This window comes from Plodia interpunctella, chromosome 18 (genome assembly GCF_027563975.2).
Source record: "Plodia interpunctella isolate USDA-ARS_2022_Savannah chromosome 18, ilPloInte3.2, whole genome shotgun sequence".
NCBI lineage: Eukaryota > Metazoa > Arthropoda > Insecta > Lepidoptera > Pyralidae > Plodia > Plodia interpunctella.
The window spans coordinates 3,258,224-3,276,821 of NC_071311.1; the positions used below are offsets into that span (position 1 = coordinate 3,258,224).

The window sequence follows — 18,598 nt, forward strand, 5'->3', positions numbered from 1 at the left end:
ATGCGGTAAATAAATGCACTCATACTAACTACGCAATGTTCACGCATTCGCATCGGATGTGTCCAAGTTCGGCGACAGCGTGGAGCTGGGATTACAAGTCGTAGAAATCTTCGTTACACTCGTCCGTCGCGTCTATAGTTTACTTGGCCTATAGCTCCAGTACTAGCAAAAATTCCATAATTGTCGATGCTATCACACTGATTCATAGTATGTTGGCGTTTTCAGTAAATAGTTGAGATCAAGGATTAGTCATAGTTTTGGTTATTCATGATTTTATGACCGCTAACCTTTGATTACCACTCTTGTAAAGCTGATTGTTACGTGTCTAGATTTTTATTTGAAGCTTCTCTAACGTCAATGTTGATCTTTTGTATCTATTTAACTAGATGTTGCCCGGGGCTTGGCTCCTGTGGGAATTTTAAGATAAAATATAGCCTATAGCAATCTTGGATAAAATGTAGCTTTCGAAAATTTTTTGAAATTGGTTCGGTAGTTTCGGAGATTACCCGCCTCCAAACTCTATAAACTCACAAACGCATAGTAACTCTTTGTAATAATATAATATAGATTAACAGCTGGTACATAATCACGTCTTTACCCCTTACGGGGTGGACAAAGCCAAGCCAATTGGAAGGCTAGCCCGTTCATTAAACGTTAGGCTAGCCTTCCAATTGCGCGTCATTTGGTTAAATTAGCCATTTAAGCTGCGATATTTATATAATTACATTGTTCTTCGTTATTATAGAGTAAAATAAAAAACAATCGTATTTACAGAATAATAAATGGAATATTTGGAATGGTAGTGACACTGAATAGTAAATTGACCTCATAATTTAATGAACCCGTGTTAGGTCGCGTGATCGGCGCGTTTGTACCGATGTATCGATTTTAGAAACCAAAGTTAATCGAGTTGACCGAAACCGAACCTGTGCAGCTTCGATGTCTGTTACGTAGTTTGATTTATATCAGTGTTATTTACTGCTAGAACTAATATATCTTGCTACTTTATAGCTTCCTTATTTGTAAAGTTTTCAACAACTTTCACTTTGTATTGTTAATAGTAAATTTCACTCGTGATTCAATTGTCTTAGACATAATTGACTGTCTTAAAATTGATCCTAAATAGTGTACACATATAAGGAGGATGTGTTTGTAAGTTTGTGTAGTAGATAAATCTTAGGAACACAATTGCTTTCTAAGATTGAAAACTGGTTTTGACATATATAACATATGTGTTTTCTTCCCTAATCCAGTAATATTTTTTGTTGTAACAAAAATGCTGTTGGCTAATGTAAAAAGTATGGCCAGTCTATAGACTACATAAAAAACCAAATTGTGTCAATCAGTACCTATACTTCTTATATGGTATTTATTAAAGCTACAGACTACCAGCATTTCGAAACGACCACTGCTGCCAAGAAATATCAGAATCTTGTTGAAACATCGGACAAATATACCCGAAGAAGTATTATACGTACTCAATACTTGATATACTATTGTGTAATACAGAACATAATGTGATGTTTGTACTACCGAAACATTTTAATTAGATATTCAGTTCACACGAAGTGGTGCAAATTCAATGAAGTGTATAATTCTATTAATATGATTAGAGGTTAAATACAAATGGTATAGCATTGTGTACGTAGCGTGAATGTTGAATGTAATCTGACGTATCATAGTATCATAGACTCGGTTCTCATGCTCTATGGGAAAACTCATTTGGTATAACAATGTATCGGAAAGGAAGGTTGAAGAATGTTAACATTTGCGAATTGAATATTGTTTGTTTTTGTTACAAAATCACAAAAATACTTTATCCGGCGACCTGTATAGAAAAAGATTTAGAAATTTCTTTTTGTTGTCAAATTTATTCAACAGTAGCGACGCCTTTTATTTTTTTCTGTAAAGTGAAATAATCAATTAATTTGGCATGCACAAACAAAAATGATGCTGAATATTCTATATCGAGATTAGAATTTACTGAAGTTTGTTACTTACGTCCTCTTTTCTAGCCAATGTCTCTGTGCTCAACAGGATCGATGTCTTTAATTTCCTCTAACTTTGAGTATAAGTAGTAAAAGTAAGTATAATTAGTAATTAGTATAACTAGTAGTTCATAGTTATTAGTTATGTAACATTAGTATTGTATGGTATCTCAGTGACGTCACCATCAATGTCATATACACGTCGCGAGCCAGCGCCATTAGTCACGGATACGATTTCACGATGCACTCTCCCTTCCGCACTGCATTTTGTGGTTACCAGCTTCACTTCCTAACGGGTCAAGCTTCAATATCTCTTAAATATAACCTGTTTGGTTCATTATCCCATATTCGAATTAAATAAATCCATAACCTACATTTTATTATAGGGTAACATTGATAGTAACCTTTGTTATATACAAATATAGTAAAATGGACGTCACACTCTAATAGGAGATACGATGACAACCCTTGCTATGACGCCGATCAGCCTGACGTCACTTAACCTAGGCACAGTCGACAACACAATTAGGTATCCAACTTCAGCTGGATTGTAGTTAAACCTCAGTCGTTAGCATTTTTTACCGTTTCTATTACAAGTTTCTCTTCGCAACTTCGCTTGTTTTGACAACGGCAATTTTACTTTGGTTTACGGAATACTTTTTATCCAATAATCTGTCAAACTATTTTCGTACATCGAAACGATAAAAATAGAGGATCGATTGAGGTTCAGCTGCGATCCAATTGAGGTTATAAGCGCGATTGGGGGCGTGGATAACAAATTATATCGTGGACTGTACCTCTATTCTCCCAACGCAAAGTCCAGAGCTTTTTGTGTCTGGATTGTATTCCGGCGTGAGCGTCGTGTGGCAATGTAGCCTTGGTGCGTATACCTTTGTTTAATGTAATCAGTACATGTATGGATTGACCTTTTAGTGTTCGCAATTGTTAATCATAGGGGCAAGTTTCTCTGTGGATTTTTTGGCATCATTGAATACTGTTGATTAAGCTGCTTTTTGTTTGCATGATTTTTAATGACTAGTGTTTGATTTAATGTTGAGATTTTGTGGATACATCAAGAATTGACTATAACAGCTTCCATCAACAATTATAAAAATAAATAGGCTCTATGGATAGTGTTTGAGTAGTGCTTTGTAGATGATTCAGTTCGATCCAGACTCGCTGACGTCACTAATTTCAGCGTGCTAATTCCGCTACATCCCAAAACAAGATATCGCATGATCTGGTTCTTGCCACTGCGCTTATGTCACTCACAACCTTGGCTGTATAACGCTTGAATACAAAAATGCTGTATAAAATTGTTTGCGATTATGCCCTTCGTCGAAATGAGATAGATGGTTTCAATGATATTTCTTTTAGCTATGGTTTCATGGCATTCTATTTATATTCCATACAACAAAATTTTGTCTTTCTGCTTTTGATTACACTTTCTGCTTTTGATTACACTTTCAGTCTCATTGCCATTTGCATATAATTATGTGTATCGTGCTCATCTCCAAACTTATCTTTCTATTTGACGTAAGTAATGAATCTCCTTTGAGTAATATTTATAGAAGTACATTATTTTATTTATCGTCTCATATGGAGTCTGAAATAGCATACTGTTGAGATTATTGCCTATTTATGTTGCAGTAAAATAAATAATGTTTTTACAATGGCCTGCCGTGTACAGTTCTTTCAATAAAATAAAAGAAAATGTTATTTCATTGTAGAGCATTTTAAATCGTTTTGTTTATTACGTTTTATGATTTCTTTATTGCCATAATATAAACTTTTATGACTTACGAGAATAAAATGATTATTTTCCAGTTGACCTATGAGAATAGCAAAAATGTAGATTTTATTCGACAAATCGCACCCCAAATATGCGTGAAGCGCTAAAAATAGGTGTCTGTCGTGATAGGGATGATCTTGTCATACATTAGGCCGGTCACTGTTGCCATGGGGAGCGCCGATGACGTCACCAGGGGGTGCCACTGTATTATCTGTTACTGGGTGTGTCTCACCACCCTTCTGTGGTGATAGACATATCATGCGTAACAATCTGATGGGCTTGTAGATTATTCATAACAACATAATCAGCGTCAGGCTTGTAAGGGAACGCCTCTGCATAATTAATGTGAGCTTATTTAAGTTAGTATTGAAGTTAGTTCCCTAAATAGGATCCTTTAGCCAAGCCTGTTTAATATCCCAAAATGGTATCAGTATTCTTATGATGGATATAGAGGATGGGTCATAACATGACACACCATGCGGGCCCATTGCGATTTGGTGGGTTTTAAAGAATGCAAATATTATTCGGAATCAACCAACGACTTCACAAATTCAGATGGAAAGCGCATTAGCCAAAATGTTTGAATTTACCTGTTTTTTTTTGGTCGCTCGCGTCGGATGGTATGTGAAATACAGCGCTAGATGGAAACTGAATCCCAGAATGGAGTGGTTATATTTTCTATAGATAAAGTAGTTTCTTATTTAGTAGAAATCCTCATACTAGAAGCAGAGGGTTCAGTCGTTTGTATTATATATTTCGGTTGACTTGACAGTATCTTATCGCAGTAACTCATTCGTAAGACTCAACAGTTCCATGAATTTGCATAACATTTGTAGCAATACTGAGTTCATCAGACAGTTCTATGTAAATTCATGTTTGTCAATGAATATTGCTTTATTATTATGTAAATCATGTGACGGTGTGTACATACAAAGTGTTCTGCTTAGCTAATTTAGTTATATTTAGTGCGAAATAATATTATATGTCATAGGTATATGCTTATAAACTCAATTTAAAATTTAAGGACATAATTAAATTCGGGACTCGAGTGGGAATCTGACGCACGAGGCACGAGGCCTACTCGGAGTAGTGCTCTTACCTCAATAGCTCTTCGATAAGTCACTGCCTCGGGTCTAGAATTTTTTCATCAACTTATATCATAAGTTTTATATTTTAACTAAATTAAAAAATAAATAGTCACTATATAAAATTTTATGATATAAATAAATAATATTTCTCATATTCATATTGAACATTTAATGGAACAAATACATTTTTTTCTGTATTCTGATATATTGACCTATTATTTAGTTGGTTTGAATTTAGGAACAAGTTAGGGCGTTTCACGTAAATTGAGGCCACCTTGATTCTATCGTTTTTGTATATATAGGTCATCCATCGGTTTCAAAGCAGGGTTGTTCATTTTCTTGCCATGAATAAAGGTATAAGTCTAATAAATTCTCATTTGTCCATGTCATCACTTAGGAGACGGACCTTTTTGGTATTACTTCAATATATATTTTTGTTATATGGTTTTTCTGTGATTTTTTGTGTATCTACTTGATGATACCAGTATTTTGCTTGTAAGTTAATACCATAATAAAAATACAGTTTTTTCTCCAGTGGTTATTGGCTATGCTTTAAAAGAAGAGAGATTGGTTTACGCCCAGTATTTTCTCTGTTTATACCCAAAATCTCTGCGGTTTAGTCAACTTAATAGTTATAACCTGTAATGTTAGATGTAAGATGTATGATAATAAATAAATAATAAATAAAACTACTTGTAGTATATGGATTTGCAACGGACTGTTTGGGAAGATACTGCAGTTGTAGTAAAGTAAATCCCTCTTTGTACAGAAGAGTTTTATGTATTGAGAGATATTTATTTTATATAAGATATTTTCGGCATTTTATAATTTGGTTTAGGACATGGATGGGTGGAAAAATAAGGGGGACACCTTTGCGCAGCAGTGGGACACATCATCACAAGGTTCAAAAAGAAAATTTTTGACATACCTACACGATAATTACCTGGCATTTCGTCACTGCCAGCCCTAAAACCTGGTAAATAGGGCAGTGATTGGACCGTGCCCGTTTCTCCTTCGCTTTATGCCGGCTTAACACTATCGCGAAATAGTTCGCCAAACTTTGTCGTATTCGTAATTGCTGGTTTTTCATTGCGATAAATAAAAATCCTCCCCTCCATTCCATGTTCCACAGCAGTAGACTTTTTGCCTATTTTTGTCCCTTCGCTCATGACATGATTTTTGTAATCCATTCGGATTACAATAATCATGTCAAGAGCAGTAGTCCAAACTGCATCAATATGTAATATCAAGTTGATACGAAGAAGGAGAAGAATATTTAAAAGGTTTTATACAATTAATGAACACGATAATCGAACATTTTTGAACTGGTTGCTGAGCATATTTTTATTTCGTGATAAAATGTAACCTAATGGTTGTACTAACTGTGTTCCGGGTGTTTGCTCCCTTAGGAATACCAGGATAAAAAGTACACTGTGTGGTATTTCAGGTTATATTCTACCCGTGTACCAAATTTCATCGTATTCGCCCAATAGATTTTGGGTGATTGAGTAACAAACAAAATCACATCCAATCGTGATCCAATTTTGTATTTATAGTATTATTGAGACTAATGGGTTTCTACCGTCAATACATTTGCGTGATCGATTAACTAACAATATACACATGCTAGGGAAGTTTCTTCAGTTTCAGGAAACAACATACATACTTACCTTGATTGTATTTATTTGCAATAGTAAGTACTCACATTATTGCATTCCCATACGAGTTTCGGTAAATGGTACAAACCTGTGCTAATTTATATTCGTTACTGAGCAGATGCCTCGGTCTGAAGTATTTTAAGCTGTGTTTACACGAAGCATTCTACCTTGACCGATGATGTTAGCCACGCTAATCGCCTCGTATCAATGTTCTGCCGATCGTCATTGTATGCCCGAAATTCACTATCTAAAACTTCGGCGAACGTGGTGAATTTAAAGTACATTGCTGGGTACTCCTTGCGGTATATATCTATCTATATCCTTCTATCTATATATATCCTTGTTTGTATGATAACAAACTCGCATACAAACTAAACGCATTGTATGCGAGTTTAATACGGATTTTTTTAGCTTATTTTTAAAAGGTTATTTAGCTTATAATGATTATAAGGATTACATTTAAACGTGATTTGCTTAGTTAAATCATTTGCATTTGTCGAACAATAGTGCGAAATAGGAATCATACTTTTGATTATTCTCATCGATGTATAATTTCAAAGCGGCAGACTGAAATAAGGGCTTTTTGTGGAAAACTTATTATTACATTTATATCGATTTTTTTGATAAATCTGAACGAAAATCGAAATCGTTTTGGGAATAATTCTACGTAGTCGTAAAGTTATCGTGAATGGACCCCTATGCCGCCGTAATAGTGATGAATTTGCAATGATTTTAGGTAACTTGATGACTGTTTATACTAATAAAACACATCGCTTGTAGAAATCTCCCATATTAAATAATTTAATAGTACTGTTACTGCCTGACTTCATCTTCAAGAATTCTATGTATAGTGTTCTGCTGATAAGTTAATGCCTGTAATAAATAAATGTAATGTGCTATATGTACATTATGTACACTACATGAGTACTTGTAAAGTTTCCGAGAATCGTCGTAAGAATATAGTTTACGGTTGTTTTCATAATAGACATAATATTTATGTTGGTCCAGTCTTGTCTAATATTTAAAATTAGTTATGTGCATATATTGATATTTGTTTTGAGTTATGTATCTGATCCAATCGACATAAGTCTACTGTTTACTGACCATACGGTTTTTTAATTTGAGTTATTTAAATTAGCTTAAAAAGCTAGTTAATCTGAGTATATACTTACAGTCAACCGCACATAAAGTTATCCTGCATGAACGTCTATGCCGCGTTCTTGTAGCGGCGGAGTTTGCAATGAATTTGGGTTTGTGTGCTGTTGACTGTTAGTACAGTTGCAATAAGCGCTTGGCTATAGTTAGCCAAGCGCTTATTATTAACGGCAAAAATGTAGTTCGTTAAAAATCAGTTTTCTACTCTTTAAAAACAGATTGTATTGTATATGGAGACATATAGGCCTGTGGATAATATGGAAATGTAGGATATAGGCCATAGACTTTCAATTTATTTAAAATTTGTAACGCTGCTGGTTTTTCTTATTTTTTTAAATGCAAATAATATCACTTTAAAATACTTCATTAGAAAATTATCTCGTTATCCAACGACTTTAGCTTACCTTGTTATGCAGTTGTCGAGACCGTTAACGCAATCAAACGAATTCGTTTCCAAAGGTATCGTCCTCAACAAATGTAGGTTAAACATGTGTGGAATAATCAACAATTGAGCTACACTTGTATCAGAGTCGGATTGTATGCTACCATTTCGGATCGTTGTAAGTGGATGTTGTGAATGCCGAGGTTTATGGTGTGGATTAATTTAGTTGGTCTAAACCAACTAAAGATTCGTCCACCTGTTGCCATAATAAGTATTAATTAATTTATAACAATAACATGTACTTATAAAACGTACAAATAAAAAACTATTACAAGGGTAAATATAAAGTACCAGTATAAGTGAGCATCATGGCCTTTAGGCCATTAGGGCCTTTAGGCCATTAGATTATAATCATAATTTAGATTTCAGCTGTGTGTATTGTGTGGTATACACATAGCTCTCATATTGAAATTAAGCATATCAATATGAGAATCGCGTACAAAAGTTCGTATATCCAAGAGCAGCTTTTCTACTTTTTCTCTTCTACTTCGTCCTTCATACTTAGTTGTCAGACCTTTAGTTTGGTTACTGGAAGTATTATGTAATCTGTGGTTTAGTTTACTTTAATGACGAATGAATCCACGCAATTAAGTTCCTTATTTGTCTCCAGGAGGGACCTCACTCCACCTTACCAGACGACGAGTTCTACGATGCCGTCGAGACAGGCTTCGACAAGATGGAGGAGGAGCGGTGCGCGCGAGTGGCGCCGTCTACCGAGCACACGCGCGACCAGGTGGAGCTGCCTCCACCAGCCATCGACAACAGACTCACAGTGCATCCTCTATGGCCCGAGGTGAGTAATGTCATCAGTAGGTTTAAATAAGCTGGAGGAGGAGTGGTGCGCGCGTGTGGCGCCGCCTACACGACCACAAGGCTATAAGAAAGTTTTTCCGCGGTGGTTAGAGGCTATCGTGCTTATATAATTAAATGCCTCGTGACTTAATTTCTGTAGGAATAGGATTAGGACTTAATTTCTGGAGGAGTAAAAGCGAAAGTCTGCCACGCTTTCACAGCTAAATCGTTGAACCAACTTTGTTAAATTTTGGTATGTATATAAAAACAAAAGTTCAAACATAGGTTTTCAAATTTCAAGAACCAGACTAGAATAGGCATAAAAGTTTGTATGATCCCGATACATTTTGGCGAGAGCGGAGCTGCGAAAGACAGCTAGTAAATTTTAATCCCGTCCATCTTATCCTTGTCAAATCATCTTAATCAACCAAAATGATTTTTTTGTCGCTATTACTGCCGATGCATTGCTGACTGAAAGGTTTACTGAACTTAAATATTATCTACATTATTATTATAAAGAGGATGTTTGTATATCTTTGTAGAATCTCTTGAATTGTAGAATTTTCGGAACTATTCAACCGATTTACAAAATTCTTTTAGAAATATTTCTGAGTGTCACAGGGTGCTTTTTACACCAATATTTCCACTGAAGCAAAGCGGGACGCAGCCACTTGTGATGTTTATGGAAATTTTTGATGGAAAAAACTGTATTTGACTACAATTAAAAGTTGGCACCAAGTGATAAGTTTCAATTAATATGCGTGCGTACTTGATAGTGAATCGATATTGTTTATTGCAAGCATTTCGCTCTCATTAATCATTCATGAAGAAGGCATGGACCTCGGGTGAGAATGTGTCATACCTATGTTTCGATTTATTGTTACTACATGTGATGTGTGCCACAACGTGTTGACCATTTATTTAAAAAAAGTGGTACTAATAGTCAAATATATTTGTATTCATCTACAGATCGACCGGATATCAACGGAGCAGATCCAAGCAGCATTCGAGGGCGTTGGTGGAGAGATAGGATGGCAGTTGTTTGCCGAGGAGGGCGATATGAGGATGTACAGGAGGTAACGAAATACTTCAATCATACAGGAATGAAATTATGCGGCCTGTAAACAGTCGATTATTTGCGCAATATGAATGAATGAATGAAAATGATAAATTGACCAAACTCAGAAGTTTTATTTTCTTGAATATTTGCAGCAATAGCGACCCTATTAGCCAGATATTATTTTTCTTCATTATTTAGCACCCCTATCTATTACCCCTATTTTAACTGACGTTTTTTTAATATAAAAAATATTACTATCGAACTTCGACTTGAGATTATACTCAGAAATTCGCATATGATCAATGTCTGAATTTATCATAAAAATAAACGTTATTTGAATTAAAAATTCAATTAATACACATTAGCAATGAGCTGGCTTTACTGTGTTACTCGTTGAAAAAGTATTTTGATATGTTTTGTTTAGAGAAATGGAGGTGGACGGCATGGTAATGGACCCGCTAAAAGCGATGCATAAAGTCCGGGGCGTGTCGGCGCGCGAAATGTGTCACTACTTCTTCAACCCGCGGTACCGTTACGAGTGGGAGAGTGAGTATATTTACATTAATTTAAAATAAAAGTTTATTGTGTTGTAATACAGATGGCTGTGGTGGCGTAATGGTTTAGACGCCCGCTCGTGAACCGAAAGGTCCCAGGTTCGAATACTACACGTGCCATATGAGTTTGTACACAGATCCGTCTGTCCGATTCGCTTTTGACGGAGAAGAGAAAAAACTGAGTGCGATGGACACGGGGAATCCATTCGTAGTACGCTTGTAAAGTGAATTATCTTAAACATAAATAATCCTATCCGATTCTTTCTTTTGCTACCCTCCACACTACCGTACATAAATTTAAGTGTTTTTATCCCTTTCCAGCAACATTGGAGAACATGACGATAGTGGAGGAGATATCGTCGGACGCCGTGATCTTCCACCAGACGTTCAAGCGTATCTGGCCGGCGTCGCAGCGGGACGCGTTGTTCTGGTCGCACGTGCGCCGCGACCGCGACTACACCTACAGTGTCACCAACCATTCCACGCCCAACCCTCAGTATCCGGTGACTCTATTTATCTATCTATTTATTCAGGGAAACACAACAGACAACAAACACATGTAGACACACTTAAATAAATTGCTGGAATAACAAGTTTGCTACCCTAAACGTGTTACCATGACAGCTACAAAATATACCTATTAGAATGAAATTATTATTACAATTACAATTACAACTAAAAGAAAATATAAAACTAATTAATAAAGTGATAAAACAAACCTACGACTTATATAATAAATTAAGATATAAATCTATCTCTCTCTACCGTATAAATCTGTCTCCCTCTTCTCTCCCGGGTCCGTGATATCGTGAACACCGGGGTCAGCGTAAAAAAAGTACCTTTAAATTTAGAAGAGTACTGTTATTTTATAACCGGCCGCCTGTCTAAAATCAGTCCTCTCTGGTAATGATGATTTAAGGCGAAAATCATGAAATTCCAATTATAAACTAACAATTTTATTCATTCAGGTGATATCACCCAAAAATGGAACTAACCCGCGGCATAGCCAAACGTTTGATCTGTATGTAATTTTTCGGCGTTTGTCAATAATGTGTAACTGTCCTCAGTCCAACACGGGCGCGTGTATCCGTCTGTTCGTGACTGTGTGTCTCGCCTGCCGCAGCTCGTTCCCCCCCGGCGAGGCCCCCACGCGGGACAACGTCACCACAAGCATCGCTTACTGCAGCACAGGTACTTTACTTACAGACTTCATATTTATTTCACTAGAAATAAAACAGGTTTTTATTATACGAGGTGACTTTTTATACCCTAGCCAAATAATTATTTTAATGTGTTTAATATTGTAAATACTTATATTTATGTAAATAAATAACTTTGAATTTAAGAAAGAAATCCTTTTACAATTAAATCATTAAATGAAACATAAATTTTCGAATTTTAATCTAGGACCTCGAGTACACGGATACGCAAGAAATGCTAAAGTGTTTTTCTAAATTCTCATACACGTAAACTTGCTCCTTGTCTAAAATGCTTCGCTTTACTATATTGGTGCATAATCTACTACTTTTGTTGTGGAGCATATGAGATTTTATTTTACGCTCTTGAGCTTAAAATCTTATTTCAAGCGGTTTATATCCAACCATACTTTACAATCATGAAAAGTGTAAATGTAATTTTGTTATATTCCAGTGAACCCCGGCGGCTGGGCCCCGGCAGGAGTCCTGCGAGCGGTGTACAAGCGCGAGTACCCCAAATTCCTCAAGCGCTTCACAAACTACGTGGTCGATCAATGTCGCGGCAAACCACTAGCCATCTAGCGCTACACTTAGCCGACTGGCGATCACGTGTAACGTACGAGTAAGAGACAGGTCCCATTGCTGCGTTGCGTCGTGCCGCTCCGTTGTTTTTCCACAGGTTTTGACGATGACGTTCGTTGACGTACGTCGAAACTACATACAATTTCTGCTTTGTGCGTCGACGGTGGTCAAAACAACGGAGCAATGGGGCCGCGCTGTGAGAAATAATTGCCATTTACACTACTGGCGCCATATATACTTTCGCCTAATAGGGATTTTTCAGATTGTCCTATTCGCTACATCAGGCTGTTGTCCGTGTAATGATATGATTATGGAATATGCTACCGATAACTGATTCATCCCTAGAAAGTGGGGTTCAGAAATCTGGGAAGAAGTATTCTAGTAGCGCCATCTGTTGGCAAAATGTAAAATGCCTATACAAATTATGATATACCCGACTTATAAAATGGTGAAAGTCGCTTGATAAAGGCAAGAACAATGATTTATAGTACTTTTTCTATAAATGTGTGTATTTATAAAGTAAATATGTAAGGTAAAAAATTTGAAAATTGGTGCAACATTGTATAAAATTAAATGTTGTCAAATGTATTATTTTTTATGTAATATATGCACGTATTTAGAACTTACAATATGTTTTTTGAGTCTATTATACTTTATCGTACATAAATTGGATATAAATGTAAGTTTTGAAAATGAAGTTGCCACCATGAATCATAAAACACGTAGCACGTCATTGCGTCCACACGTTCTCTCTTTTATATGGGGAAAAGAGACAGCGTGTGGACGTTAGAAACGTGCTGCTTGTTGTATATTTCGTGGTTAGGTCTTCAGTTTCTACGTGGGTTATGGGATATTGAAGGACCATATATTTCAACGCAGAATATAAATTGTGAATTTTAATATAATACGAATTGTAATTTCAACTAATCTGTTTCATTACGGATTGTTGAATATATTATTGTATATTGTAGAATTGCTTTATATATTATAGAATTGCTTAAACTTTTAAATTGGTCCAGAAAAATTAAGGGCCGGTTGCACCACTTTCCGACAAAATATCATATTGTAATCTGACAGATGAACTAACTTGCCAGATGTTGTGCTTGGCCAGATTTGCCAGACACTTGTGAAACACAATTTTAACGCAATCTGTTCGATATGTTATATAACTTTGTCAGCAAGCGGTGAAACTGGCCCTAAACATCGGTACCTGTTCTTGAAAATTAAAAATATATTAGCAAAAATTATAAAGGAAAGGGTCCATTATACTCAGAAGTTGTTATTAGATTGAAAGGAGTGGTTTTATACCATAGTACTTATGTCGAATTGCACGTAGGCTACGGCGAGTAGGTTTGGCAAATTGGATTGTGCGTCAACTTTACATTGGAAGTGAAGAGTTAAAAAAGCTGTGGAGTTTGTACGAGTTTTTGCGAGTATGCCTCTATCGTATGTGTTGTGCGCACACGCACGGGTTTTTTAAAGTCAGCCATAGCGAATAGGACCTCACTGGACAGTGGCGCTATAGTTAGCGCCGCTGTCCAGTGAGGTGAACGAAAAACAGAAGTCGAAAGTTGTTTAGTTGATGCACAATCAGGAGAGTAAAGGGTTATGGGCAGATGTGTTCAGTTAGATAGGTTTGCTAATTATTGTAATCGTTTAGGAACGAGGGAGTGTGGCATCGTGACTGTTTTATCAACATTATAATTAGGCATTCTGGTCGCCAATCTATATTTACAATTGAGTCAATGGTAACTTTTGTATTTCTAAATGATCGTGGTCCGTTGTTAAAAGATTTTATTTTAAGGAAGAGAAGTTAATTTCTCTTTTCCTCGTTTTGACAGTTGCATTCGAGGCTGTGACGCCCCAAAGCCTGGGATCAACCAAAAAAATAAAACTTAAAATTTTGAAGATTCGGCTGTGATTTTGTTTTATACCGACTGAGATTAAAGTGCATGTCGAGGAAAAATATCGTTTAGCTATACAGTGTCCATAGGAAAACTATGGCTTCTAAATTCGGCTACGATATTTGCGAATGGAAAAACATTGCTAGGTTATCCTTATGTTGGATACAAAGCTCACATTGAGCAATACACGTCGTTTCGCCACGATCATGGCCGTGTGCCTATAAAATATATTTATGTGACCTGGATTACTTAATTGAGTTGTAGACTGTATGTTACGTATGAGCACTAGATTGTGCTTTATCAAATAAATACTGTGTAATATTAATAATAAAAATGTTGAGTATACTGAATCTATAAATGGTTTTCAACCAAACCAAATCAAATTGTCAAGTTTTGATTGGTTGAAAAACACTCAGTGTTGCCTACCAAGAGGACACAGCGCCCTCATTTACTTTCTTATCTTTATAGACAGACTGAACTTAATTGATTCTGATGTAGATCATTACTATATATTTGTGCCGCTTAGATTTTATACAGCGCAATTCGAGGATTGGTATAATTATATGTTGATCTTTAATATTTTTATGATTCGTCAGTGAGAAACACTTGAGCACAATATTTGAAACATTTATAAAATGAACGATTTTATATGATAGCGTATATTCTTTGTAAGTCTTGTTTTATTTTTAGTCATGTTATTTTTAAGTACTTGAATTTACAAGTTTTTTTTTCAGGAAGAATGTAATAAAACTTTCAACTTCATCTCTGCTGTTTCATAGCATCGAAAATATTTGGACATACTCATAATTAAAATTATATGTATATGGCAATATTGAATTTAAATAAGTTTTCCGTATTGATAAGTTTTATTTCACTTCAATGAGCTCGACTTCATCATTATATTTGATTAGCAAATAATTGAATACAAACTGCCTAATTTTGTCAGAACATGTATAGGGTATATATATATGCTCAAGTGTTATATATTTTCAGCATATTGTTATGTTAAAAGTTTAATGATTCTTAATGTTATTTCCATTCCAACTTCCGATTCGTAATGTATAGTATTGTAATATTATGTAACGACCGTCAAAAACAATATTGTACAGACTCATAATATATGTCACGGTTAAATACGGGGGAATATAAATTATTGCATTTTTAACCACGCAATGTTGGAATTGTAAGTTATATAATGTGAAAATGTTTTTTGATTATTGTTTATAATAAAAAGTTTTATGATGAATAAGGTATCTTTTACTTTAACCTAAATTACACTTGGGGTGCGTTTTACCACATTTTGATATTTTCCTTTTTTTTACCTATGACACTGAGGTGCGGGGCGGGTGGGAAGTGAGCGACTTAGTAGGTACTACTAATTCCATGGTCGGGAGTTAGTGGGCAAGGTATATCGTATCTTTCAACAAAAAATTTACTACTTTATTTTCGCAATCTAAGAAGTCTTAATTGAATATTACTAAAACACAAGAATTTTATTTATTTCTTTATTTACAACACTTAACAACATCACTTTATTCATACACGCACCAATGAAGTGTTATTTCAAAAGTGTTATGTCCCGATTTCTCTACAAGATGTTTGAGAATTTTATTCTCATAAAATGAAATCGTGTTTTAAATCAGATCAAATGATTTAAAACTTATGCGTACTTGCATAGTCAATTTTATTCGTAATATAACATCGCTTTAATCTCAATATATGTGGTATATTCAAATGGTTAATATCCTCAAACATCTTTAATTTCTACGAAGAAATAATATGGATTATTTTATAAAATCAAAGCGATGCCCATTTCGGGAAGCAATAATAATTGCATTCATTTAAAATTGTTACATGTAACGCATGACTTCGCTTATAAAATTCAGTTTCACTACAGTCATACCCACAGTTAAATATGGGGACCAGCCCCCTTAACCTTACTAAATAACTTTCAAACGTTTATGAACTTAACTACATTTTTCGGATTAAATCACTTCAATAGTTAATGATGTTGGCTTGTCCAAACTCACAAATTTTTTTCACAGAAATTTTACCAACATACATGACAAATCTTAATAAATTGAGCTAACTATCAAATTAATAGTATTTTTAATTTATCTAACTAATTAGAATCAGTGTTAGTAGTAAAGTACGTTTTGGTAATTTCATACTATGAGATTGAACACCGTCATTTATAAACAATATATTAATATTTATTAGCGGTAGCAAACTTTGATACACAGTATTATATGTATAATATAATTAGATATTAAAACAGATTACATTTACGGAAGAATATATAACTTTAGACCGTTTGTATCGACATTGAGCACGAGGAAGCGTAATCTTAACATCTCTATAATTAATTAAATAACTACACAGTAATGTTCACTTAGCTTACCAGCGTCATAAAGACGAATGTTTTGTAGTAATTGCCTATCATTAGAAATACGTTACACCTTATTCGAACATTATAAATTATATTTAGAAATATTCAGGTGATACAATATATTATTTAATAAATAACATCAACATTCATTATATAATTATATAAGTAGGTATAAAATATTTTAAAACCGTTAGTCGTTCACAGTAAAGTTTAATCACCCAATTCATAACTGAGGGTTTTAATGGGTAATAGGGTTTTAACCAGGATTTTAATCAGACCCGAGTTTTAACCTGGGTGATTACCCATCACTGTTCATTAATGAGGAAAAAAAAATAAAACTTCTAAAATATAGATAGAGTCTTAGGCAGATTGGAATTTTGATATGAGGCCGAAAGAGTCGGTACACTACAAAAAGTTTAGTATAAAAATAGGAATCTTTGAAAGCTCAAGATTATATAATGGACCAATTGTTTTACAAGACCAATGTACCAATAGGTAATAGTAGAAAGTTTGGCAGAGATTTACCATGCATTTGGGTTATATTTTAGAATTAAACTAAGTAATATGTGCTTATAACGGTGCGTAGAAACCATGTTGTCATGAGTTGCATAAGAAATGCTAATGTTACTCTTAGCAGACTACTGAATGGATATAATATTTTGCCAATAACGTTATATGGCACTCCTATCACGGATTTGATTGTACTTAATAAAATATTAGACAACAAACTAAGACTACGTGTGTACACAACGACTACACGTCCCATCACAAGATGAGAGGGATAATGTCGTCTACATAAATAGAAATCCCAAATTGATACATGTAAATATTGATTCAATATATTCTAAATACTAATAAAATGCTAGTACGTAAAAAAGTAGATACCAGTTTTGATATCTACGCTAACACGGATATAATAAGTATAAAATAAGCGTATTTTCGGACCCATCCTTCAGGCATCGAGCGTGCCAGTGATCCGTTTCAGACTTTTAACGTTGACGTCCAAGGTTCAAGCTTGGCTCCCTTGTTCCCGCTGATACCTACCATATCCAGTTCATTAGATTACCTTTCTTTGACACTTTTAGAGACAGGCACTAGATTCTTGCTTGATGAACTCCTACTTAAATCCGTATTCAAAATCACATTTATACACCCGTAACGTTTTTGATTCGTCTTCTTTTTGGCAGATCCAGCACTTAGTAATCGTACAATGCTAAGTGACAAATAGTACCATATTTAACAATAACTTTGTTCTACTACAAGAACTTTGTCCATTAAATATAGGTATACAATAGAACAAAGTACCTACCTATAGGTAGTAAAATAAGTTTTGGTTACAAGTTTCTTTTCTTGTGCAAGAACAGTGAAATACGAAATTATTTCATTAGGTACATAGTTTGAAATGTCAAACCAGTTTCCAAACGACTGTTAATGTTTCAGTCTTGAGGGGATAGAAACTATGATTAATTTCGAAGTTACTTTAACTTTTTCAAATATGAATAAACGAAAGTTTCCTAAACCTGACACTGTATCTATTTCGCTACATTTAGCTTTGCCATGGTGGGTTAAAAAGCTGTAGGTTTCATGAAAGCGGATCTCAAACCACATGTTTCCAAAAATTGGGTTCCACTCGTTAATAGCCTACGTTTCTTTCAAGTCAACCTCAGCAGGAATATCGAAATGTTTAGGGTATCGTACCCTCCGAGCTACTCCTCGGCGGTGGAGGCGGCGGCCGGCTGGATGGCCAGCGTCTGTCTCTGAGCTCGCATCACCTGCAAATAAACATACATTTACAATATTTACAAAGTATCGACCATGACCATCCTATATCAATGATAGTCTCTTATGAAATGTCCTAAAATGTTCAGATTTAATTCAATTCGTTTATTGCCATTTATATTGTACATCATTATCGTTAGTAAATATTTAGATTCAATATGATGTCAAAATAAACCGGCGGTCTTCCTTTATTTATTTATGTTTTATTTTGACGACCTC

At 35.0% G+C, this 18,598-nt stretch overlaps 2 protein-coding genes across 9 annotated transcripts in view; one reads left to right on the forward strand and one right to left on the reverse strand.

Moving 5' to 3' along the window:
- The window catches only part of cert (ceramide transfer protein), a 30,672-nt gene extending 15,215 nt beyond the window's left edge, over positions 1 to 15,457 (forward strand). For both annotated transcript variants that reach the window (XM_053759071.2, XM_053759072.2), the window contains 6 exons: positions 8,734 to 8,916; positions 9,885 to 9,991; positions 10,400 to 10,521; positions 10,851 to 11,032; positions 11,597 to 11,720; positions 12,180 to 15,457. In XM_053759071.2, the coding sequence (XP_053615046.1) occupies positions 8,734 to 8,916; positions 9,885 to 9,991; positions 10,400 to 10,521; positions 10,851 to 11,032; positions 11,597 to 11,720; positions 12,180 to 12,307 (846 nt within the window). In that variant the 3' untranslated portion in view covers positions 12,308 to 15,457. The remainder of the gene's footprint in view (positions 1 to 8,733; positions 8,917 to 9,884; positions 9,992 to 10,399; positions 10,522 to 10,850; positions 11,033 to 11,596; positions 11,721 to 12,179) is intronic.
- A 251-nt stretch (positions 15,458 to 15,708) lies between these two features.
- Positions 15,709 to 18,598, reverse strand: part of LOC128677585 (high affinity cAMP-specific and IBMX-insensitive 3',5'-cyclic phosphodiesterase 8) — a 130,471-nt gene continuing 127,581 nt past the window's right edge. For all 7 annotated transcript variants that reach the window (XM_053758538.1, XM_053758541.2, XM_053758540.2 and 4 more), the window contains one exon: positions 15,709 to 18,372. In XM_053758538.1, coding sequence (XP_053614513.1) covers positions 18,307 to 18,372 — 66 coding nt within the window. In that variant the 3' untranslated portion in view covers positions 15,709 to 18,306. The remainder of the gene's footprint in view (positions 18,373 to 18,598) is intronic.